The sequence below is a fragment of the Dendrobates tinctorius genome, unplaced genomic scaffold, assembly GCF_039654945.1.
Source record: "Dendrobates tinctorius isolate UK_male_01 unplaced genomic scaffold, ASM3965494v1 ptg000127l, whole genome shotgun sequence".
NCBI lineage: Eukaryota > Metazoa > Chordata > Amphibia > Anura > Dendrobatidae > Dendrobates > Dendrobates tinctorius.
Window position 1 is genome coordinate 11,507,992 of NW_027361795.1, and position 25,083 is coordinate 11,533,074.

The 25,083-nt window shown below is 42.0% G+C and overlaps 1 protein-coding gene across 2 annotated transcripts in view; it reads left to right on the top strand.

Annotated features, from left to right (window-relative positions):
* LOC141047419 (platelet-activating factor acetylhydrolase 2, cytoplasmic-like) overlaps positions 1-8,043 on the top strand; it is a 94,035-nt gene extending 85,992 nt beyond the window's left edge. For both annotated transcript variants that reach the window (XM_073542504.1, XM_073542505.1), the window contains one exon: positions 7,797-8,043. In XM_073542504.1, the coding sequence (XP_073398605.1) occupies positions 7,797-7,894 (98 nt within the window). In that variant the 3' untranslated portion in view covers positions 7,895-8,043. The remainder of the gene's footprint in view (positions 1-7,796) is intronic.
* Positions 8,044-25,083: the final 17,040 nt, after the last annotated feature.

Here is a 25,083-nt window from a genome sequence, read left to right on the forward strand (position 1 = left end):
CCTCTGGACCAGGTGCCTCAGGGATAGGAGAGGAAGGGTCCTCTCTATCCCTGCTCAATTTTTTTGATTTTTTTATAATTGTGTCATGCTCCAAATTTAGAGCTGCAATAGAGATGCTAGAATTAATTTTTTTAAAAAGAGGGTGATCAGAGTAATTAGATAACATGGCATTAGTTTCAAGTACCTTTTCTGCAGCAATCTGAGCAAGAATAGTCCTTTTCTTATGCAAGCAACGTAACAGTCTCTGCATGCAATCATGCTGAATATCTTCCCATTCATCTGAGAAGACAGGATCTTCTGAAAAAGGTGTCTGTAATGAAATCCTGAGTCCTTTAGGACAGATGTGCTCGTCCATATATATAGCTAGAAATCTAGCATGTAGGCTGTTGGAGATTTCTTCTTTGATGGAATCTTCTAAGGTGTGGAAAAGGTTTCTCATGGTCTTGGTGTCGTCCTCCGAAAAGGCCACTTGTGGGGTCTCCTCCTGGTCAACCGGCTGGGTTTGGCCGACCACTTGAAAAATGAGGCGCTCTCTGGAGAGAAGACGATGGTTGAAATAATCCATGACGGATCCTGGACAGTGCAGCAGCTCCTGAAAGGATCACCGACCGCTGAGCCCCCGCCAAGGGACACGAGTGAACTGTGAGATAAAAGGAGAGATACAGGGCGCATCCACTGTGTGAAATCCGTATAAAACAATTAAAATTGTGGAACAGTAGGGAAGGTGCTCACCTATTGGGGTTGTGAGGAAGTCAACACTAAAACTGGGTATCAAAAACACGGTTTGTCACGTCACTTTGATTTATTTCACCAAAGAGATTTTTCTAAAGCTATCATTTTTCCTATAGAACACATCCCTGAACACGTTTCCAATAGAACCCAAGCACTGAATAGAAAAGAGGTCTATTGGATTTATAAATTAAAGACAATTGGTCCCTATGGCCTCAATATTATCAATGATGCTTTTATTTGATAGAAGAGGGGGAAAGGATTTATTCTTCACACCACCATAGTCAAGCTTAATGGTCTAGTGGACTAACACCTTACATTTGCACTTCATAGTCTGCACTTGCACTTCATGAGCCAGGTTCTAATACCCCTTGAGGACTCACCTTTTTTAACTATAGCCATGTTTCAACCTCGTGATCCTTAGCACTCTGTTTCATATTTTTTGTACTTTTACATAATTTTATTTTTTCTTTTTTCTTTTCTATATAGACTCTTATTGTTGTGTTTTCTATGTTTGTGATTAAATCTCATTGTTTTTTTTTGTTTTTTTTTTTTGTTTTTTTAAATAAAGTGACAAACAACCCCTCAATTTATTCTTCACACCACCACAGTCAAGCTTAATGGTCTAGTGGACTAATACCTTCCATTTGCATTTTATGAGCCAGGTTCTAATACCCCTTGAGGACTCACCTTTTTTAACTATAGCCATGTTTTAACCCCGTGATCCAAAGCACTCTGTTTTATATTTTAATTTTTTGTACTTTTACATATTTTTATTTTTTCCTTTTCTATATATACTTTTATTGTTGTGTTTTTTATGCTTGTAATAAAGTTTCATTGTTTGTTTTTTGTTTTTTTTTCTTTGACCTTTGCTGATTCTGTTTGACCCTGTATTGGCGCCTTTTTTCTCTATAAGTATGTTTCACTGTCTTCCAATGTAATCTGCCCTGATGAAGTGAGCCAGCAGGCTCAGGAAACGCGTTGGCTGAATAAAGAACCCTTTACTCTACCAGAAGCAAGCGCAGTCCTTATTGCACTTCCACGTCATTTCTGCAATTCTGTCCTAGGACCCTGTGCAGACTTGCTGCTGCTTCTCAAGCGTTCATGGGTGTTGTGACTTCCTCACAACCCCAATAGGTGAGCACCTTCCCTACTGTTCCACAATTTTAATTGTTTTATACGGATTTCACACAGTGGATGCGCCCTGTATCTCTCCTTTTATCCCTTATCAAATAATAGCAGCTATACCCACGGTTCCAGCTGTGTCAGAGCTGTCGCTCCCGGGGCTCTTGTGACACTGTTATATCACGTGAGCCTTGCAGCCAAACAGGAACTGCTTCACTCTCCCCTCCTTTGGACAAACCTCTCACTTCCTCAGTATTTCCCTGAATGAGCAAAATTCAACAATCTGGTATTTTTTTTTATATTTTTTTCTTACGACGTGTCCCATATAAATATTGGTATAGTCTTATAACATGGGTTAATACAATTACAGTGTATCCAACTTGTCAACTTATATTATTTTTTGCAGTTTACTACTTTTGCCCAAGAAAGGACATCACTTTTTAACATTTCTTTTTTTTGTGTGTGCCATCTTCTCAGAGCCAAAATTGCAACAAAAAGTGGACTTATTGCACAGCAATGTTAAAATGACATGCCTGTGCACATACAGTGGGGCAAAAAAGTATTTAGTCAGTCAGCAATAGTGCAAGTTCCACCACTTAAAAAGATGAGAGGCGTCTGTAATTTACATCATAGGTAGACCTCAACTATGGGAGACAAACTGAGAAAAAAAAATCCAGAAAATCACATTGTCTGTTTTTTTTTCCTTTTATTTGCATATTATGGTGGAAAATAAGTATTTGGTCAGAAACAAAATTTCATCTCAATACTTTGTGATATATCCTTTGTTGGCAATGACAGAGGTCAAACGTTTTCTGTAAGTCTTCACAAGGTTGCCACACACTGTTGTTGGTATGTTGGCCCATTCCTCCATGCAGATCTCGTCTAGAGCAGTGATGTTTTTGGCTTTTCGCTTGGCAACACGGACTTTCAACTCCCTCCAAAGGTTTTCTATAGGGTTGAGATCTGGAGACTGGCTAGGCCACTCCAGGACCTTGAAATGCTTCTTACGAAGCCACTCCTTCGTTGCCCTGGCGGTGTGCTTTGGATCATTGCCATGTTGAAAGACCCAGCCACGTTTCATCATCAATGCCCTTGCTGATGGAAGGAGGTTTGCACTCAAAATCTCACGATACATGGCCCCATTCATTCTTTCATGTACCCGGATCAGTCGTCCTGGCCCCTTTGCAGAGAAACAGCCCCAAAGCATGATGTTTCCACCACCATGCTTTACAGTAGGTATGGTGTTTGATGGATGCAACTCAGTAGTCTTTTTCCTCCAAACACGACAAGTTGTGTTTCTACCAAACAGTTCCAGTTTGGTTTCATCAGACCATAGGACATTCTCCCAAAACTCCTCTGGATCATCCAAATGCTCTCTAGCAAACTTCAAACGGGCCCGGACATGTACAGGCTTAAGCAGTGGGACACGTCTGGCACTGCAGGATCTGAGTCCATGGTGGCGTAGTGTGTTGCTTATGGTAGGCCTTGTTACATTGGTCCCAGCTCTCTGTAGTTCATTCACTAGGTCCCCCCGCGTGGTTCTGGGATTTTTGCTCACCGTTCTTGTGATCATTCTGACCCCACGGGGTGGGATTTTGCGTGGAGCACCAGATCGAGGGAGATTATCAGTGGTCTTGTATGTCTTCCATTTTCTAATTATTGCTCCCACAGTTGATTTCTTCACTCCAAGCTGGTTGGCTATTGCAGATTCAGTCTTCCCAGCCTGGTGCAGGGCTACAATTTTGTTTCTGGTGTCCATTGACAGCTCTTTCGTCTTCACCATAGTGGCGTTTGGAGTCAGACTGTTTGAGGGTGTGCACAGGTGTCTTTTTATACTGATAACAAGTTTAAACAGGTGCCATTACTACAGGTAATGAGTAGAGGAAAGAGGAGACTCTTAAAGAAGAAGTTACAGGTCTGTGAGAGCCAGAAATCTTGATTGCTTGTTTCTGACCAAATACATATTTTCCACCATAATATGCAAATAAAATGAAAAAAAAACAGACAATGTGATTTTCTGGATTTTTTTTTCTCAGTTTGTCTCCCATAGTTGAGGTCTACCTATGATGTAAATTACAGACGCCTCTCATCTTTTTAAGTGGTGGAACTTGCACTATTGCTGACTGACTAAATACTTTTTTGCCCCACTGTATTTATTTATTTTACTCATTTATATAGCACCATTAATTCCACAGCGCTTTACAGACATCGTCATTGCTGTCCCCGATGGGGCTCACAATCTAAATTCCCTACCAGTATGTCTTGAGAGTGTGGGAGGAAACCCACGCAAACACTGGGAGAACATACGAACTCCTTGCAGATGTTGTCCTTGATGGGATTTCAGGAAAAAAAACGCCAGCTAAGTTCTGAGTTTTTGATGAAGATATGGAGAGGTCAGGCTCAGTTTCTGCTTCACAAAACTCACTGTGCAAATACCCCAATGCTATGTGTGCATGATGTCTTTATGCTGAGCTTTCACAGCAAAAATGAGCGGAAACTCAACATTTGGAGAGTTTTCACTCAGTTTCTGCTCCAAAAACTCTTCAAACTCCATGTGCACACAGCCTTAATGTTTATTTTCCCTGCAGTACAAGTTTGGGCCATTTTCCAAGACCCGTAACTTTTTTATATTTTTGTTGAACGACCTGCATGAGGGCTTGTTTTTTGTGTGGCAAGCTGTAGCTATTATTATTACCATCTTCGGGTACATGCAATGTTTTAATAGCTTTTTATTGCATTTTTAGGTGAGGTATAGCAATTGAAAAACAGCAATTTTGGCATTTACCATACTAAATACTTTTAAAGAATGATAGATTGGACTTTTGCTCAGCTCCTAAACCTGATCTATACACCGCTCCTGACATGCAGAGAAGTACAGTGGATTTTGGGAAAGGATTAATCAGTACACAATGATTAATAAAACCAATTGTGTACTGCAGAGATACTTGGATCTCTAGAATGAGAGACACTTTAAATCTGGTCCTCTGCACTGGATAATAGAAGCATTTAAAATTAAAATTAGTTTTCTAAACAAAAAAACATTTAAGGTATGTGCATATGACATCTATTTTCTGGTGGCAGTGTAGCTGAGTTTCTTTAGGCAAAGTCTCTTCAGAACATCTGCTGTCTTTATCCATTATCCTGCTTCAGAATATATTTGGAACCAATCAGATATCGCCTTAATGGTATGGCATAGCAGATAAATATCTTACTGTATATCTCAGCATTCAGTATAGCATTTTTCCTGACCAAATCCCCAACGCTACTTGCTAAAATACAGCCCAAACATTACAAGGAAACTCCTTATTGTACTGCCCTCCAACCCTTTGGCAAACAAACTGCCTTCTGTTACAGCCAAATATTTCACTCATCAGTCTAAAGAATCTGCCTTAGAACCAAGAAACAAACAGAACCTATAAAATATTGCTTTTATTTGTAATAAATCTAAAAAAGCTCAAACAATTATAAAAACATATAGGTGAGTAGATCAGACAAGGGTCACAAATAGTCCAATATATGGACAAAAATATATATTTATCAAGAAAAATATCTACGGAAATTGGACTGGTCCTAGATTTCCCTACCTGGCAGCTGAGGTTGGCACCCCATAGGGAATGTAATGGCACCTCCAATCTACATAGACTAACCCTACAAAACCTACAAAAGACAAAATGAAAAAAACCCTGCTATAATTAAATAAGTTAAAAGCAAAAGTGCATTTAAATCATACAGAGTTCTTAGTAATACTGTATTTGATCAAACATAGCGCAAAAGCCGTCCCACCATCGACAAGGTGACTCTGTGGTCGGGGCAGTCCTACATTGTCTAGTATTAATAACCTTATTATGTGTCAAAGTTGACGTCTGTGTGAATAAGGGCAGACAAGGACCGGGTCCCAACCAGTGGACACCAGTCAGGGAAGCTTCTAAATACAATTTAGAGAGGGAGAGGAGAGGCCACACCCCAGCTTGCACAGAATGCAAAAATACAAAGAAAAAACTCAAAAATTGAGCTTGGTTTGAGTTGGTACACATGCAGCATATAAATGCATGTTCACATGGCCAAAAAGCATAAACAACCTACAAAAGACAAAATGAAAAAAACCCTGCTATAATTAAATAAGTGAAAAGCAAAAGTGCATTTAAATCATACAGAGTTCTTAGTAATACTGTATTTGATCAAACATAGCATAAAAGCCGTCCCATCATCGACAAGGTGACTCTGAGGTCTACATTGACTAACCCTGTCTGACCCTGAAAAGGAATCCCTCACCAAGCCATCACCAACACCCTTTATGACTCTGAACCTGACATTGTATCTTTGTATGATCAGTGGGTCAGACAAGTTTCACCCCTCGGAAATAAAGTAAGGGGTTCATGAGGGGATTCAGGAGTGTAATTGCACCGTCTGTCCTAATGTAGAATATATCACACTGCTGCTATATCTTGACCTACTTTATCATTTTAAATCTGGGTGTCCCACATTTAGGTGATACTACCTGATTTTCATAAGAGCTAATTTGGTCTATTACTGCAACATTATATTTAGGGGTAATTTTTAAGTAAAATACCACTGCCAGCCTTAATACAGAATATTGGCATGGTATACCTTTACATGCTTTATCATATAACCTCGAGCATTATAATACATGACCTAGGTTTGGCCAAGAGTAATATTCTCTAATCTATCAAAATACATTTCGAATACACAGTTAGCACTATATTTGGAAAATTGTGTAACCTTGGCACCCATTGATCATACAAAGATACAGCGTCAGGTTCAGAGTCATAAAGCCCTTAAGCACGTTGGTGATGACTCGGTGAGGGATTCCCTTTCAGGGTCAGACAGGGAGTGGGAGTGCCATTACATTCCCTATAGGGTGCCAGGTAGGGAAACCTAGGACCAGTCCTGTTTCCTTAGATATTTTTCTTGATAAATATATATTCTCTTCCGTGTGGAAGCTGAATCCAGTTCAGTGCTACCTGTGCCCGGAGTTGAATACTTCCATTTGGAGCTGGAAACTGCTGGAGAGCAGGCTGATTCTTGATACCAAGACTGGTGCGAATGTCTCTCTTCTTTGTGTGAAGCTTGATCTGCAAGAAAGGAATGTAATCTGTTCGGGTGAGCCCACACTGACATATGTGCCCTACTAAATTAACTGTTTATTTGCTGTGATACCTTTGTGCCCAGAAGAGGCTGTTTTTGGTTTTGAATCCCTTGGGAGTTTTATGAAAGCAATAAATCTGCACCTGTTTGGACCAAACTACATTGCCTGTGTGAATGCTCCCTAATGCCTATTATTATTATGCCTACCTGAGAGAGTGAATCCCTACCCAACATATCAAAGTGATGATTATTATCACCTGTTTAGTATATTAGGTTACTCATACAAATGATTATGATCCTTCAAAATCCCTGACATTGTGCAGGTGTACCTAGAAGAATTGTTGCGGTTTTGAAGACAAAAAGTGGTCTCGACAAATATTCATTTGATTTACATTTCGCTTTCATTCAGTTTGTATTCTGTTAATTGATGGAAATAAAACTATGATCGCTCTAACATATTTTGATTGTTCTTGTTAGTCAAAACTTTAATATTTTTGTGCTTTTTTGATTGATAGGAGAATGGAATCTATCCCTTTAATTTACTGCCTTTATATCGGGCTGACTGTTTACGTAACAGATCTGCTTTAACAATGCACAACTAATGTAACCTGAAAGTACCAGTAAATTAGCCATAAACTAGGATGCTAAAAATAATTGTAATTTTTTAAAATAATTTGTTTTTAGTTTAGTATTTACTATCTTGTTTTAATATTATTGCCAGTACCCCTACACAGCCACTAGGGGCATCTTTGCTATGTGCTATTCACTATTGTTCTTGCTTGCACTGTCATGTTTCGCTGTCATTAACATTCATTGTTTATGTCTGTTTTTGTCAGATCTTACAATATATGATCGAAAGGTGGAAGATCTGAGGGAAGTGATCGAGGCTCAAGTCATTTGTGGATTTCCTTTAATAAATGATAGTAAATTATGATCTTAGCATAACATGGATATCTTTCTTTAAGACCTCTACTAAGTCGACCGGCGCCTGGAGCCTGACAAACACTGATAGAATGGGGCTTTGTTGTGCCATTCAGAGGCCTTTGTGTTGTAGTAAATAAAGCATCACTGTTGTAGAAAATATGGCATGGTTATTTTGTACTATGTTGTTTGCTCAGTATCGTACAAGAGGCCGCTGGATGCACTCACGCTGCAGTCATTGCTCTGACAGTGACACGCTCTGCAGAGGACACGCTGCCTGTAATGTGCATGTGCCAAACATAGAACATCATCAATTGGGAACGAGTCTTATGTAACAACTGGAAGGGGTAAAAGGAGTTCAGGCTGAAGAACGTTCATGTCATTTCTTCCTTGAAAAATATTCTTAAGAAACGATGTACAATTTTAATGATCCTCAGTATTATGTGTATACTACTGTGTAAGCTCGTCCTCCAACAGGGTTGCTGGAATCAAATACATTGGTTTGTGTTTAAATCTATAAAATCAGGCATTTTTTTCATTTATATTATACATGATTATGCAATCACATGCAACATGAAAGATGTGTGTATTCACACACACATACAGTATATACTGTATATGTGTTCAGTTTGTCTGATTTTTTTCTCTTTATAGGTATATTTTTCAGTAAAATGTAAATTGTTCTTTTAGTCTATAAACTTCTGACAACATGTCTCCGAATTTCCAAGCAATAAATTTTGTATTTTTTTGTGACAAAGAAAAATGGTCAAAATACAAAAAAGAACAACAACAGTGCTTTCAGACCTCAAATAATGCAAAGAAAACAAGTTCATAAGCATTTAGAAACAACAATACTAATGTTTTAACTCAGGAAGAGTTCTGAAATAAATATTTTGTGGAATAACCAAGATTTTTAAAAACAGCTTTCATGCGTCTTGGCATGCTTTCCAACAGTCTTTCCCACTGCTTTTGGCACAAAAATGTAAGCAGTTCTTCTTTGTTTGATGGAATGCGATTATACATCATCCTCTTGATTACTTACATTCTAGAGGTTTTCAATGAGGTTCAGATCTGGAGAATGGGCTGCCCATGACAGGGATTTGATGTGGGGTCTCTTAATTTTTGCCAGAGCTGTATGTATGTATGTGTATATATATATATATATATATATATATATATAATGTCAGTGATGCACATATATGTATATATATATATCTTTATATTTCATAGAGAGATAGACAGAAGAATAGCTGGTAATTCATTTGTTGGCTTCTGTAAAATCACTGCAGGAGCTGACAGGATAGGAGAGATGGATTGCATACAGTAAATCCATATAGAATAGGTAGATATATACATGTCAGTGACAAATACAATTAATGTAGTATAGTGTGTGAGCAAAATTATGGACATGTATTTAATTAATAAAAGATTATTTCACGGAAAAAAATGGCATGGGGTCCCCCTATAATAAATAGCCAGCAATGGCTATGCAGACAGCTGAGAGCTGATGTTAATAGCCAAAGAAGGGACCATGGATAGTGGCCCCCCCGGCTAAAAACATCAGCTCTCAGCCGCCCCAGAAAAGGCACATCTGTAAGATGCACCAATTCTGGCACATAGCCTTGCTCATCCCACTGCCCTGTAGTGGTGGTATATGGCGTAATAGTTGAGTTTGACTTTTTCAACGGAAAATTGGCTGGAATTGAGATAGGACGCCATGTCACGTTTGGAGAGCCCCTGATGTGCCTAAACAGTGAAAACCCCCCACAAGTAGCCCCATTTTGGAAACTAGACCCCCCAAGGAACTTATCTAGATATGTGGTGAGAACTTTGAACCCCCAAGGGCTTCACAGAAGTTTATAACGTACAGCCTTTACAATTAAAAAATCATATTTTTTCCACAAAAATGATCTTTTCACCCCAATTGTTATTTTCCCAAAGGAAACAGGACCCAAAAATTATTGTGCAAATTGCCCTGAGTACACTGATACCCCATATGTGGGGGTAGACCACTGTTTGGGCACATGGCAGAGCTTGGAAGGGAATGAGCGCCGTTTGACTTTTTCAACGCAGAATTGGCTTGATGCCATATCGCATTTGGAGAGCCCCTGATGTGCCTAAACTGTGGAAATCTCCCACAAGTGACCCCATTTTGGAAACTAGACCCCCCCAAGGAACTTATCTAGATGTGTGGTGAGTACTTTGAACCCCCAAGGGCTTCGCATAAGTTTATAACGCAGAGCCATAAAAATAAAAAAATTATATTTTTTTTCCACAAAAATGATATTTTTGCCCCCAAATTTTTATTTTCCCAAGGGTAGCAGTAGAAATTGGACCCCAAAAGTTGTTGTGCAATTTTTCCTGAGTAGGCTGATGCCCTATATGTGGGGGTAAACCACAGTTTGGGCACATGGCAGAGCTTGGAAGGGAAGGAGCACCGTTTGACCTTTTCAACGCAGAATTGGCTGGAATTGAGATCAGACACCATGTTGCGTTTGAAGAGCCCCTGATGTGCCTAAATAGTGGAAACCCCCCAATTCTAACTCCAACCCTAACCCCAACACACCCCTTACCCTAATCTCAGCCCTAACCCTAGCCCTAACCCTAATGGTAAAATGGAGATAAATACATTTTTTTTAATTTTATTATTTTTCCCTAATTAAGGGGGTGATAAAGGGGGGTTTGATTTACTATTTATGGTGGGTATTTATGTTTAGCAGCTGTCATATGCTAAAAGACGCTTTTTATTGTAAAAAATAGTTTTTGCATCACCACATTTTGAGAGCTATAATTTTTCCATATTTTGACCCACAGAGGCATTTGAGGTCTTATTTATTGCGGGACGAGTTGACGTTTTTGTTGGTACCATTTTCGGGCAAGTGACTTTTTTGATCGCTTTTTATTCCGATTTATGGGACGCCGAATGAACAAAAACCAGCATTTCATTAATTTCTTTTGGTGGGGGCCTTTACAATGTTCCGCATGTGGTAAAATTGATAAAGCAGTTTTATTCTGCAGGTCAGTACTATTACAGCGATACCTCATTTATATCATTCTTTTAGGTTTTGGCGCTTTTATACAATAAAAACAATTTTATATACAAAATTATTTTTGTATCGCTTTATTCTGCGAGCTATAACTTTATTTTTTGCTCATGACGCTGTATGGTGGCTCATTTTTTGCTTGACAAGATGACGTTTTCAGCGGTACCATGTTTATATTTGTCTTTTTGATCGAGTGTTATTGGATTGGCTGTATGATGATAAAGCATTGTTTTTTTGCCTTGTTTTTTTTTTGAAGGGGTTCACTAAAGGGGTTAGCTAGTGGGACAATTTTATAGGGTGGGTCGTTATGTACTTTTATTGTTTTGGGGTTTTTTATTTACAAAAAAAAGAATTTATTAGGGAATTTTTTTTTATTATTTATTTAGGAATTTGTAAAAAATTATTTTTACACTTGTTTTTTTTTTTTTTTACTTTTTTACTTTGTCCCAGTGTGGCACTGCAGGAGGCTTTCTCAGCAGGCACTGAGAAAGCCGCCTTCCTGCAGGAACCTGAAGGCCCCCATGGCCATATTGGATCCGGGGGCCTGCAGGAAGGAGGCCCTTGGAACAACGCAAGAACATCGCATTGTTCCAAGGGGCTCAGAAGCACGCAGAGAGGAGCCCCCTCCCTGTGCGATTCATCCCTATGCCCCCCCAGTACACTGTGATCATGTTTGATTGCAGTGTGCCAGGGGTTAATGTGCCGGGTGCTGTCCGTGACTGCTCCTGGCACATAGTGCAGAGTGTCAGCTGTGATAATCAGCTGACACCTGACTGATCAGCTGCGCTCCCCCCGTGAGCGCAACTGATCGTGTGTGACATACTATTCCGTCCATGGGACTTAAGTCCCAGGTCACATGGACGAAATAGTACGTCCAATGTAAGGAAGGGGTTAAAAAATCCTTTATTTGAAATAGAGACACAGACTCCTTTATTATTCTTAATTAAACCATACTAACAAACACACCTAATACATGCGAAGCCCTCATTGTCCTGTAATAAATATAAGATAAAAAAGCAACAATATACCATACCTGTCTGACGTTGTGTCCCACGCCGTAATCCTTATCTGGGGATATATATTTTTCAACCTGGAAGGTGCTAAGATGTGACTGTCCTGGCTGTAAAAACACTAGTGAATGAGATGTTGCCAGCGCAGCCTCAGTGACTAGCGCTGACATCAACGGAGTCTGTGGTCCTTCATAGCCAGACCCGCGCTGAACTCTGCAGCGTGAGAAAATGCCAGTTAATTAATTTTCCCACTCTCCAAATTTTAGCACGGGTCAGGCTATGACAGAACGCAGCATCAGTGACATCACCGCTATTCACTGAAGCTGTTCTCACAGCTGGGCTAAACTGCTGTGACCTCAGGACCGTTGAAAAATGCCAGTGGTGAGGTCACAGCAGTTTATGCTCAGTGTCTTCATTGCAGATCATCGTGAGAATTTATCAAGGTGATCAGCTGTGAATACACTGTGCATGAACTGCTGTGACCTCATTACTGGCATTTTTCCACTGTCCTGAGGTCACAGCAGTTCAGTCCTGCTGCGAGAACATATGTAGCTGTGCAGTACTACTTTGCCATACAGAGAGCTATTTGCCTCCTGGAGCGCAGATTTTCCTAGACTAGTTTGTGGATTCCATATAAAGAGCCCCTAGGTGCTAAAAAAGCAGAATCACCCCTCAAGTGACCCAATTTTGGAAATTATAACCCTTTAGGAATTTATCTACAGATGTAGTGATGATTTTGACTCCATGGGTGTTTTCCAGAAATAGGCAGCAGTGGATGTTGCTGAGTGAAAATTGCAAACTGCTGTTGTAGTGACCAGTACGCTGTAGTGACAATTACGTTGCAGTCACAAGCACGTTATGCCCAACCCGTGCTTCTAGAGACACGCACCGGTAAATTAGGCAGGCTCTCATCACAACAGAAATGCCAAACATGTGGGCGCTAAATGTTGTTTAGGCACACTGGTGTTCAGAAAGGGGGGCATTCGAATTTGGGAGCGGATAATTTGCTGAATTTCTTTTTAGGAGTGAGGATCCATTTCGCTTTTCCAGAGCCTTTGTGCTACTAGTAACATGGAAGCCCCCAATATTTCAGTTAACAGATGACGGACCTGAGTGAGGGCTTGCTTTTTTGTGCATTGAGTTGAAGATTTTATTGGGAACATTTTACGGAACATTTGGGATCACGGTTATCCGATGCTGTACGCTGAGCACTTACTTTGGGGTTTCCATCTAAATCTCCAAGTGACGTGACAGATGAAACCCCCGAGGGGTCCATTCACTATAACAAGGAAGCAGAGTTACTCTGGACTCCATCTGGCCTCTGTTTAGTGGTGTCCTTTTCAGAAGTGTACAAAACTGTGCAATCCTAAAAAGACGGACACTGCCTTATCATGGTCCTATGGCGTCCCCAGTAACTCAATTGCCTGTTTGTTAGGGAATCCCCACATGTATTCAGGCTGTCTAGCACCCACAAATCATGCAGCTACGGCAACAGAAACTAAGGCTGTGTGCACACGATGCAGATTTGCAGCGTTTCCGCAGCGGATTTTACCGCGCAGAAACGTTGCATATCCGCATTGTGATGTACAGTACCTTTAAAATGAATGGAAAAAAAAAAAACGCTGTGCAGACGCTGCGGATTTTTCCGCGCGGTTTTCCTGCGGTACAAAATCCGCAGCATGTTACTTCTTTTGTGCGGTTTTCTATCTCCCCTGTCTCCAAATCCGCAGGGGGAAAACCGCAATGGAAAACCGCACAAAAACCGCATGAAAACCGCGTGAAAAATGGAAGAAATCCGCAGGAAAAATGCAGGTCATTTGACCTGCGGTTTTCTTCCATTCTGCACGGAAAAATCCGCAGGTCTCAAAACTCCGTCTGCACTCAGCCTAAATCTCCAAGCACATCTAAATACTCAGAGATCAACCGAGCATGCTTGGGAAATCTCGAGTAACAAGTATACTCGCTCATCACTATGAACGACCAATCATCAGTCCGGCACTGGCACTGCGCATAGTGAGAGACAGCCACTATGAACTGAGGTGACCTTATTGACATATCGCCTCAATTCACAGTTTCCGGGCCTTGCGAAGTACAGAGTTTGACCCAGCAGTGGCTGCAGCTCCAGTCCATGGAGCTGTGTTCTCTGAACGTAATTGAATCAGTAGTTCATCAGTCAGGCACTGGTGCTGTGCAGCTGGAGAACCAGCCAGTATGAACTGAGGTGAACTTCCTGACAACACCTCAGTTCACAGCAGCTAGGTCTCGCATAGTACAGTGTCAGATTTGGCAGTGGTTGCAGCTCCAGTCTATGGAGCTTCGTTCTCTGAACAGATAATCTGGATTATTATTTGTTTTTAATAAATGGGGGAAAGAGGTAATTTGTCAGGGAATGCTTTTTACAAATAAATAATTTTTCTGTGTGTCTTTCTTTCTTTTGACTATGGGGTTAGTAATGGGGGCATCTGACAGACACTTCTCCTTTACTAACAACTGGCTTGATGTCAGCTTATTATTTTTTTTAATAAATGGGGGAAAGCGGTAAATTGTCAGGGAATGCTTTTTACAAATAAAGGATTTTTCTGTGTGTTTTTTTTCTTTTGACTATGGGGTTAGTAATTGGGGCATCTGACAGACACTTTTCCATTACTAACCCCTGACCTCAACCCCAATTCCATTACCTCTATTGCCAATGCACCAGGGCAAATGGGAAGAGCCAAGGCTAAGCTCCAGAATTGGTGCACTTAATGGATGTGCCATTTCTAGGGCAGCTAAGGGCTGGTATTATTAGGCTGGGATGGGGTGGCCCTTCCTAGCCAATTAATATCAGCCCGCAGCTGTTTGCTTTGCCTAAGCTAGTTATTAAAAACAAGGGAAACCCCACTTCATTTTTTTAGGGTCCCCGCCTTTTAAATTAACCAAAAAAAGCAAAGCTAAAAGGCTGGAAAGCTAAATGGACATTGGCCCCTTCTCAGCATAATAAGACCAGCTCACAGATGTCTGCTTTACCTTGGCTGGTTATTAAAATAGGGGAAACCGACGTTGTTTTTTCATTTATTTATTAACAAATACCGTAAACTACATGCGCAAGGTATTGCTCCACTCCTCCACTTGGACACAGCCTCTTGGTTCAACATTGTTATTTTTAAGTTTTTAAAATTCTATATTATTTTAGGTCATTTTCCTATCAACATTTGTTTGCGCAGCAATTATCCTGCTCTTCCCCTATTTTGCTTCTTTTTTCAGCTCCCCTAGCCCTTACAACGATCATTTTACAGCACCAAAGTTTGGGTCCCCATTGACTTATACACTCACTGGCCACTTTATTAGGTACACCTGTCCAACTGTGTGTTAAGACTTAATTTCTAATCAGCCAATCACATGGCGGCAACTCAGTGCATTTAGGCATGTAGACATGGTCAAGACAATCTCCTGCAGTTCAAACCGAGCATCAGTATGGGGAAGAAAGGTGATTTGAGTGCCTTTGAACGTGGCATGATTGTTGGTGCCAGAAGGGCTGGTCTGAGAATTTCAGAAACTGCTGATCTACTGGGATTTTCACGCACAACCATCTCTAGGGTTTACAGAGAATGGTCCGAAAAAGAAAAAAAATCCAGTGAGCGGCAGTTCTGTGGCCGGAAATGCCATGTTGATGCCAGAGGTCAGAGGAGAATGGGCAGACTGGTTCGAGCTGATAGAAAGGCAACAGTGACTCAAATTGCCACCCGTTACAACCAAGGTAGGCAGAAGAGCATCTCTGAACGCACAGTGCGTCGAACTTTGAGGCAGATGGGCTACAGCAGCAGAAGACCACACTGGGTACCACTACTCTCAGCTAAGAACAGGAAACTGAGGCTACAATTTGCACAAGCTCATCGAAATTGGACAGTAGAAGATTGGAAAAACATTGCCTGGTCTGATGAGTCTCGATTTCTGCTGCGACATTCGGATGGTAGGGTCAGAATTTGGCGTAAACAACATGAAAGCATGGATCCATCCTGCCTTGTATCAACGGTTCAGGCTGGTGGTGGTGGTGTCATGGTGTGGGGAATTTTTTCTTGGCACTCTTTGGGCCCCTTGGTACCAATTGAGCATCGTTGCAACGCCACAGCCTACCTGAGTATTGTTGCTGACCATGTCCATCCCTTTATGACCACAATGTACCCAACATCTGATGGCTACTTTCAGCAGGATAATGCGCCATGTCATAAAGCTCGAATCATCTCAGATTGGTTTCTTGAACATGACAATGAGTTTACTGTACTCAAATGGCCTCCTCAGTCACCAGATCTCAATCCAATAGAGCATCTTTGGGATGTGGTGGAACGGGAGATTCGCATCAGGGATGTGCAGCCGACAAATCTGCGCCAACTGTGTAATGCCATCATGTCAATATGGTCCAAAATCTCTGAGGAATGCTTCCAGCACCTTGTTGAATCTCTGCCAAGAAGAATTGAGGCAGTTCTGAAGGCAAAAGGGGGTCCAACCCCTTACTAGCATGGTGTACCTAATAAAGTGGCCAGTGAGTGTATGTAGTTCATATCACCAAAGCCAAAAGTTCAATTCGACTTTGACTCTTCAGAGAGTCAATTGCAAAGTTGATCCAATTGATAATAATAATAATAATAATTGACCATTATTACTTCTATTTTTAAAAGCATTCTTATTTGGTAGCATTTTTAAAAACCAAACAAAAACATTTGCACAGTACCGTGTATCACTATAGGCATATGTAATGATAGCTTGACAAACAAATAGATCTTATATGTGTGATGCTAGTCACTTCTCAAGGTCAAGCTGTGAGTCAGAGTGGTCCAGGAGTCCAAGGTCAGAAGCCAGGAGAGTACGTCATAAACAGTAGGAAGAGACAAAAGCGTAGTCAGGCAACGCTCCGAGGTCAGAGTTCTGGGAGGATAACGAATCAGAGAAGAAGGGGTTAAACAGGCGGATGGTTAGAACAAAGTCCAAGGTCAGGCAACAGATCAAACATACAGAACTCAAGGCACAGGGAGCACAAACCTCACATGTTGAATGTACGTCTGGCAGTGGTCTGGGAGAAGCTGCTCAGTTAAGTAGGCATGGCAATCACCCGGGATAGTGACCACTTGGAGACAGTCGACGCCTCCCAGTCACAGATTGGCTAGTTGAGCTGTCAATCAACATACTGACAGTCCAGCACGCCCCTGAACCAGATTGGATGGCCGAGCTGTCCATAACTGCATCCCAGACACCCTGAGGGGTGGAACCGTGACAGTACCCCCTCTTCTAGGGGGGCCACCAGGCTTCCCAGGAAATTTTAGATGGAAGTCCCTAACTAACCGATTGACCTTCACATCTCGAGCAGGGACCCAGGATCTCTCCTCTGGTCAGTATCCCCTGCAGTGGATGAGGTACTGGAGGGAATTACGGATCCTCTGAGAATCCACAACTCTGGGAGGGAAAAATAATAAATTACTGATAGGGGTTTGTTATAAATCTCCAAAAATAATGGAAGCTACAGAGAATATCCTCATTAAGCAAATAGATGAAGCAGCAACTCAAGGAGAAGTCATTATTATGGGGGACTTCAACTACCCTGAAATACATTGGGGAACCGAAACCTGCAGTTCCAGCAAGGATAATAGGTTTCTGACAACGATGAGAGACAATTACCTTTCACAACTGGTTCAGGACCCAACAAGAGGGGGGGCACTGCTAGACCTAATATTAACCAACAGGCCAGACCGCATATCAAATGTAAGGGTTGAGGGTCACTTGGGTAATAGTGATCACAAATTAATAAGTTTTCATGTATCCTTTAATAAGATGTGTAGTAGAGGGGTTACAAGGACACTAAACTTCAGGAAGGCAAATTTCCAACGGATGAGAGATGATCTTGGTGCAATTAACTGGGACGATATCCTGAGACATAAAAATACACAAAGAAAATGGGAGACGTTTATTAGCATCCTGAATAGGACCTGTGCACAATATATACCGTATGGGAATAAACATGCGAGAAATAGGAGGAAACCACTATGGCTAAATAGAGCTGTAAGGGGCGCAATAAGAGATAAAAATAAAGCATTTAGAGAATTAAAGCAAGTAGGTAGTGATGAGGCATTAAATAAATACAGAAGATTAAATAAATTCTGTAAAAAGCAAATCAAGACAGCAAAGATTGAAACAGAGAGACTCATTGCCAGAGAAAGTAAAAATAATCCCAAAATATTCTTTAACTACATAAATAGTAAGAAGCTAAAAAATGATAGTGTTGGTCCCCTTAAAAATAGTCTGGGTGAAATGGTGGATGAGGATGAGGAAAAAGCCAATATGCTAAATGACTTTTTTTCAACAGTATTTACACAAGAAAATCCCATGACGGATAACATGATCAGGGATAAAAATTCTCCATTAAATGTCACCTGCTTAACCCAGCAGGAAGTACGGCGGCGTCTACAAATCACTAAAATTGACAAATCTCCGGGCCCGGATGGGATACACCCCCGAGTACTGCAGGAATTAAGCACAGTCATAGATAGACCACTATTTTTAATCTTTAAAGATTCCATAATAACAGGGTCTGTACCACAGGACTGGCGTATAGCAAATGTGGTGCCAATATTCAAAAAGGGGACAAAAACTGAACTTGGAAATTATAGGCCAGTAAGTTTAACCTCAACTGTGGGTAAAATCCTGGAGGGTTTTCTAAGAGATACTATACTGGAGTATCTGGAGAAGAATAACCTTATGACCCAATATCAACATGGGTTTACAAGAGACCGTTCCTGTCAGACTAATCTGATAAGCTTTTATGAAGAGGTAAGTTCCGGACTGGACCAAGGGAATGCAGTGGATGTGGTGTACATGGACTTTTCAAAAGCTTTTGATACGGTGCCACACAAAAGGTTGATACATAAAATGAGAACAATGGGGATAGGGGAAAATATGTGTAGGTGGGTTAAGAGCTGGCTCAGGGATAGGAAACAAAGGGTGGTTATTAATGGAGCACACTCGGACTGGGTCACGGTTAGCAGTGGGGTACCACAGGGGTCAGTTTTGGGCCCGCTTCTTTTTAACATATTTATTAATGACCTTGTAGGGGGCATAGAGAGTAGAATTTCAATATTTGCAGATGACACTAAACTCTGCAGGGTAATTAATACAGAGGAGGACAATTTTATATTACAGGAGGATTTATGTAGACTAGAAGCTTGGGCTGATAAATGGCAAATGAGCTTTAATTGGGAAAAATGTAAGGTCATGCACTTGGGTAGAACGAACAAGTTGTATAATTATGTGCTTAATTGTAAAACACTGGGCAAAACAGTCACTGAAAAAGACCTGGGTGTATGGGTGGACGACAAACTCACATTTAGTGGCCAGAGTCAAGCAGCTGCTGCAAAGGCAAATAAAATAATTTGATGCATTAAAAGAGGCATAGATGCTCATGAGGAGAACATAATTTTACCTCTATAAAAGTCACTAGTGCGACCACACTTAGAATACTGTGTACAGTTCTGGTCTCCGGTGTATAAGAAAGACATAGCTGAACTGGAGCGGGTGCAGAGAAGAGCGACCAAGGTTATTAGGGAACTAGGGGGTCTGCAATACCAAGACAGGTTATTACACTTGGGGTTATTTAGTTTGGAGAATCGAAGGCTTAGGGGTGATCTTAAGTATAAATATATGTGGGGACAATACAAAGACCTTTCTAATGATCTTTTTACTCTTAGACCTGTGACGGGGACAAGGGGGCATCCTCTACGTCTGGAGGAAAGAAGGTTTAAGCATACTCACAGACGCGGATTCTTTACTGTAAAATCAGTGAGACTATGGAACTCTCTGCCATATGGTGTTGTAATGAGTGATTCACTACTAAAATTTAAGAAGGGACTGGATGCCTTTCTTGAAAAGTATAATATTACAGGGTATATACACTAGTCTCCTTAATATTGCGTTGATCCAGGGAGCTAGTCTGATTGCCGTATGTGGAGTCGGGAAGGAATTTTTTTCCCCGATGTGAAGCTTACTGTTGCCACATGGGTTTTTTTTGCCTTCCTCTGGATCAACATGTTAGGGCAAGTTAGGATAGGATATGGGTTGAACTAGATGGACTTAAAGTCTCCCTTCAACCTTAATAACTATGTTACTATGTTACTATGTTACTATGAACTTCATACTCCAGGCGGCTGTCTACTGAAATGGAAGGAGGCGGGGAAGAGGGAGACAATACAGAAGGGACATACTACTTTAGTAGGGATTTATGGAATACGTTAGGGATGCGAAGGGATGGAGGAAGCTTTAATCTAAATGCCACAGGATTGACCACCTCTAGGATCTCATAAGGACCAATAAACTTTGGACCCAACTTTGCCGACTGTGTAAGAAAATGTTCTTATCGGGAGAGTTGGAAGAGCCGGACAAAACTGCAGACAATTCTTCTCGAAGCTGAGGTTGAAGTTTATTCGGAGATACACGACAAATCAGATACAGAATAACAGAGGAGTTGGAATATGCGGGCAAAAACAGGAATGCAGACCGGCAGAGATTCGCTGGGAAGTCTGGCGATGATAAGGCCTCGTGCTAGATCATGGTGTGGCACGACGGCATGATGGCGATGGAATGGCAACAAGCAACAGTAACAGGAGCTTCTTATACATTATGAGAACAAAGAAAGCTGCATTTTGCCACAGAGGGTGTTAACATTATAATTCTGAGGCATACATAAGGTAATCCACATAAATAGGTATTTTACGATATACTGATAAATAATATGACCCTTTCAATTTACTTTTCGTTACACGACATTAAAGACCCATATAAGTCAGGATTATGCATGGCTATTGCCTTCAATCTCATCATCGTCTCCAGTCTAGGTCCATAAATTCTTACATCCTGACATTTTAACTACTCTACACTTCGCTACCACACCATCACGTATAAGCATACTGACCATATATTTGGTGACCTATTCCCCTATTGATCCAATCTTCCTCTATGCACATCTACTGAAGTTGGTAAGAGACATGATCTCATTTTTCATCCTCCATTCAGTACATTTTATTAGCTCTTTTGTAAAAGTTGAATCTTCTCTAACTTTCGACAAGATGGCTGCTAGAGACAACATGGCCGCTCAGTATATTATGGCTGACCATTCTCTTACAGACTGCACTTTAAGTTTAATGTTCCTAGACAACAACCAAACCTTATTCCAAATCCTAAAAACAGGACCCACCGACCGTCTTTATCAGCCTTTTGTTTTTGGCGAATCTGGGAAGTCCCAATAGTCTTTTGAACCTCCCTCCAGACATCCCCAAGTCTCTGCACAGTGACCTCAACCCCAGGGCATTCAGCAGTAATCCTAGAAAATTCACCAAAATGGGGATGAAAACCATAATGACAGAAGAATTGTGAGATTTTAGTGGATTGATTTACTCAACTATTGAAAGCAAACTCAGCGAGAGGTAAAAACGAAGACCAGTCCTCCTGTTGAGCTGCCACACAGCACCTTAAAATTTGTTCCAAAGATTGATTTGTCCACTCAGTCTGACCATTACTTTGAGGGTGATAAGCAGATGAAAAAGTCAATCCCTAGTTTATTGCAAAAAGCGCTTCAAAATTACAAATTGATAATATGTAAACGACCTTACTGAGGGTGTGCATCAATATAAAAGCATATAAGTAAATGTGAAAATGTGAAATTACATGCGACATACAAGTTCTAGCCCCAACTGTGTAGTGCTAGTAACCCCTTAACAACCGCCGATACGCCTTTTAACGGCGGCAGTTAAGGGTACTAATTCCTCAGCGCTGATTTATAACGGCACTTAGATATAAATGTATAGTGCCCCCTAGCGTCAGAAAATCTCTGGGGTCTTGGCTACTGGGGGTAGCTGAGACCCCAGAGAATATGATTCGGGTCGGTTTTTACATTCCCCCGTCACGTCACGTGGTTGCCTGAATAACGGTGATTTAAAAAAAAAAAAAGTCAGGTTTTCCATACATTTCTCTCTCCCCTGATATGATCTAGCATAACAGAGGAGAGAGAAATGGGGTCCCCTGAGCCCCCTGCGCACCTCCGCCATTCCTGGGTCCTCCTGATCCATCCACCAGTGCGCCCACCTAGATCTGCCGCCCGGTACCTGGCAACAATAGGAGATTTTTTTCCTATTGGATCATTTTGATCACTGTGATAGACCCTACCACAGTGATCAAAATAAAAAAAAATAGTAAATCAAACCCCCCTTTATCACCCCCTTAGTTAGATAAAAATAATAAAATATTTTTTTTTTCTATGCTTTGCAGGTAGGGTAAGGGTTAGAGCTGGAAGAGAGCTGGGGTTAGGGTTGTGCTGGGTTTAGGGTTGTGGTTAGGGGTATGTTGGGATTAGGGTTGAGTTTAGAGCTGTGCTAGGGTTGGAGTTAGAATTAGGGGGTTTCCATTGTTTAGGCACATCACCTCGCCACTGGTCAAAAGGTGCATCTGAATGTGGCTTCCATCCGTCACGGCCGGGCTCTGCAGGAAGGAGACTGGGTCTCTTATTACAAGGAGTACTGCCCCCGAGGCTACTACGTCGTTGCAGTGATCACTTGTCCTGAAGACTACGTGCCCCCGTAAAAGGACACACAGAGACACCCCAAGAGTCCTGGGACTTCACGGCTGTGGAGTCCCTTGCTGAGCTGGCGGAACACCGGCCATCAGGAGATGGCCTGGACTACCGGGATTTCGATGCACCGTTGTGCAGTTCACAGGACAGTTCTACGTCCATGTTAAGAGAAATGTGTTTTTTTGTGATGAAAGATGTTTTCTCCTGATACAGCGGGGACGCATATGGGGAAGTACTTATGTCAAAGGAATGGGGAGTATGCCTATTTAGTTTTTATATTGGTTTAAAGAAAAAGTAAAAGAAAAAAACATTGAAAAAAGGGGTTACTTATGCTATTAGAAAGTTGGTTTAATGTATAATATGCATAAGAAATATGCAACAGGTCCCGGGTACGGGGGTCTGTTATGAATGAGTCACTGAGGAGGAAAAAAACAAAACAAGCTAAGCCCAGAAAACCGGAGAGGTTGGTAACTAGCGGATTGCAGACCCTTGATCCTATCCCCACAACTAGCAGTAGCCGTGGAGCGTGCCTACGGTGGTCCTAGACGCCTCGTCACGGCCGGAGAACTAAATAAGCCTAGAGAAAGAAAGGGAAAATCTAAACTGCCCCAGAGCAGACCCCAAAGCAATAGACAGCCCCCAACATGTATTGTCGGTGAAACAAGATGAAAACACAAACACAGATAGAAAGATAGGCTGAGCAAGTGATGGGGCACTCACTAACTAGAAAGGACAGGAAAGAAAAACTGCTGTCTGCAATCACACAAAATACCCTGCCAAAAAATGTCCAACACGTCTGATAGAAAAAGGCCCTGAAGTCGCTAGACTTCAATTCCCTATATCAGCACTCAGGTATATTCTGAAGACAGAGCAAAAGAGATCAACTGATCATAGACAAAATAGGGATTCAGCCCAGTCCCAGCCAGGGCTGGCTGAACACAAAAACTAAGTAAACCAGATGAAAACTCATACGAACAATAGCAGAGAAAACTTAGCTTTAAGAAGGCAGAAACCAAATTGGAAACCAGAAGCCACAGTCAGCAGAAATCACCAGCAAGAAACTAGGAAGTCGGCTGGCTTAAATCCAATCAGAAATTCCTGATGTCCAATCACAGTCCTCTTCCTCAGGTGGCCGGTCTCTACCATTTAGATCAGCTTCATTACCTCCCTTCACCAACAGAGGGAGTCCAAATAGAGAACTCACTACTCCTCTGTCAGCACAGCCAGCTCCATAACCCTCACCAGAAGCCAGAGGCAAACCCGAAAATGAGCTCACAACAGGGGTCTGTGTGACAGAGGGTCTGTGTGACCGAGACACCGACCATGACTTGTTTTAAAGTGATGAATAAAGAGACGGAAGATATGGAATCAGACAGTAGTCCCAAGCCAGGTCCCTGACACCACGGAAACCCCAGGAGAATAGGCGGACTCTGACAATGACCTGGTAGGCGTAAGGCCTCGGTCATGGCGTTACGGACAGTTGAGGGTGACAGAAGGGGAGAGTAGTGGGAGGTACACGCCGTAGAGAAATCCGGGTGTGCCTAGCCCAACTGGAAAGAAGTTGTCATGTGGCATGCGCGCCGGCGAGTAGCAGTAGGCTGCTCGGAGCATGGTGCTCCCGGTTTGGTTCGGCCCCTGCGTATGGCGGGTTTGGCCCAACAACCGGTCCGACAACAGACAGTAGGAAAGCTTCAGAACGACGAAGGTAGGGAATATGATTGTCGAGGACGACAATAGACAAAGGAAGGGCGAGTGTGGGAAGGTGACCTGACGGACGGACTTGTCAGTAAGAAAAAGGGATGGTTTGTGCACTGTAGGTGTATGTTTGTAAATACACTAGGAAAACAGTTGGGAAAAGTGTAGATTGAGTGCAGTATTTTGGGTTGACCACAAGATGGCAGGGGAGAGTGTGAGTTCAGGACTTGACAGCAGCTTATGGCTTTAGAAACCGTTGGTCATGGGGGCGGTGTTATAGGGAAACGGGAAAGTTATAAATAGGACAGGAGGGTTCCAGAAGGTTCCAGTCCCGGGAGGAGCTCAAGAGGAGAGAAGTCTGTGACGGAGTGTGTGCTGTGTGGAGAGCTTAACTAAGGGGACTGAGGAGAAGGGAAGTCAGGGGGGTGGCCCCGACACGAAGAACCGCAGAACAGACGAGGCCCCGGGGGTACCAAATTGACGACGACCTCCGGTGAAGTGCTGGTGGTGGAAAGGCCTAGGGCAGCCCCAGTAGTTGAGCAGTAAAGAAACGTCACTACGACAGAAGAGAAGTGCAGGTACCCATGCCTGAATTCGGAGAGCTGTGGAATTGCGGCGGTGTATTGCTGAGGTTGTCAGGAAGACAGCCAATAAACTCGGACCTGTTGTACCTAAAAATCTGCCTCCGTCTCGTGTTTTGATCGTCTGTTCACGGTGAGCAGGGGACCAACCCCCAGTCTGGCCCACCCTACTACATACAAACATGACATGGTGCCCGCCATCGATTCCAGCCAATTTTGCGTTCAAAAAGTCAAACGGTGCTCTCCCTTCTGAGCCCTGCAATGCGCCCAGTGGATTTCCCCCTCAT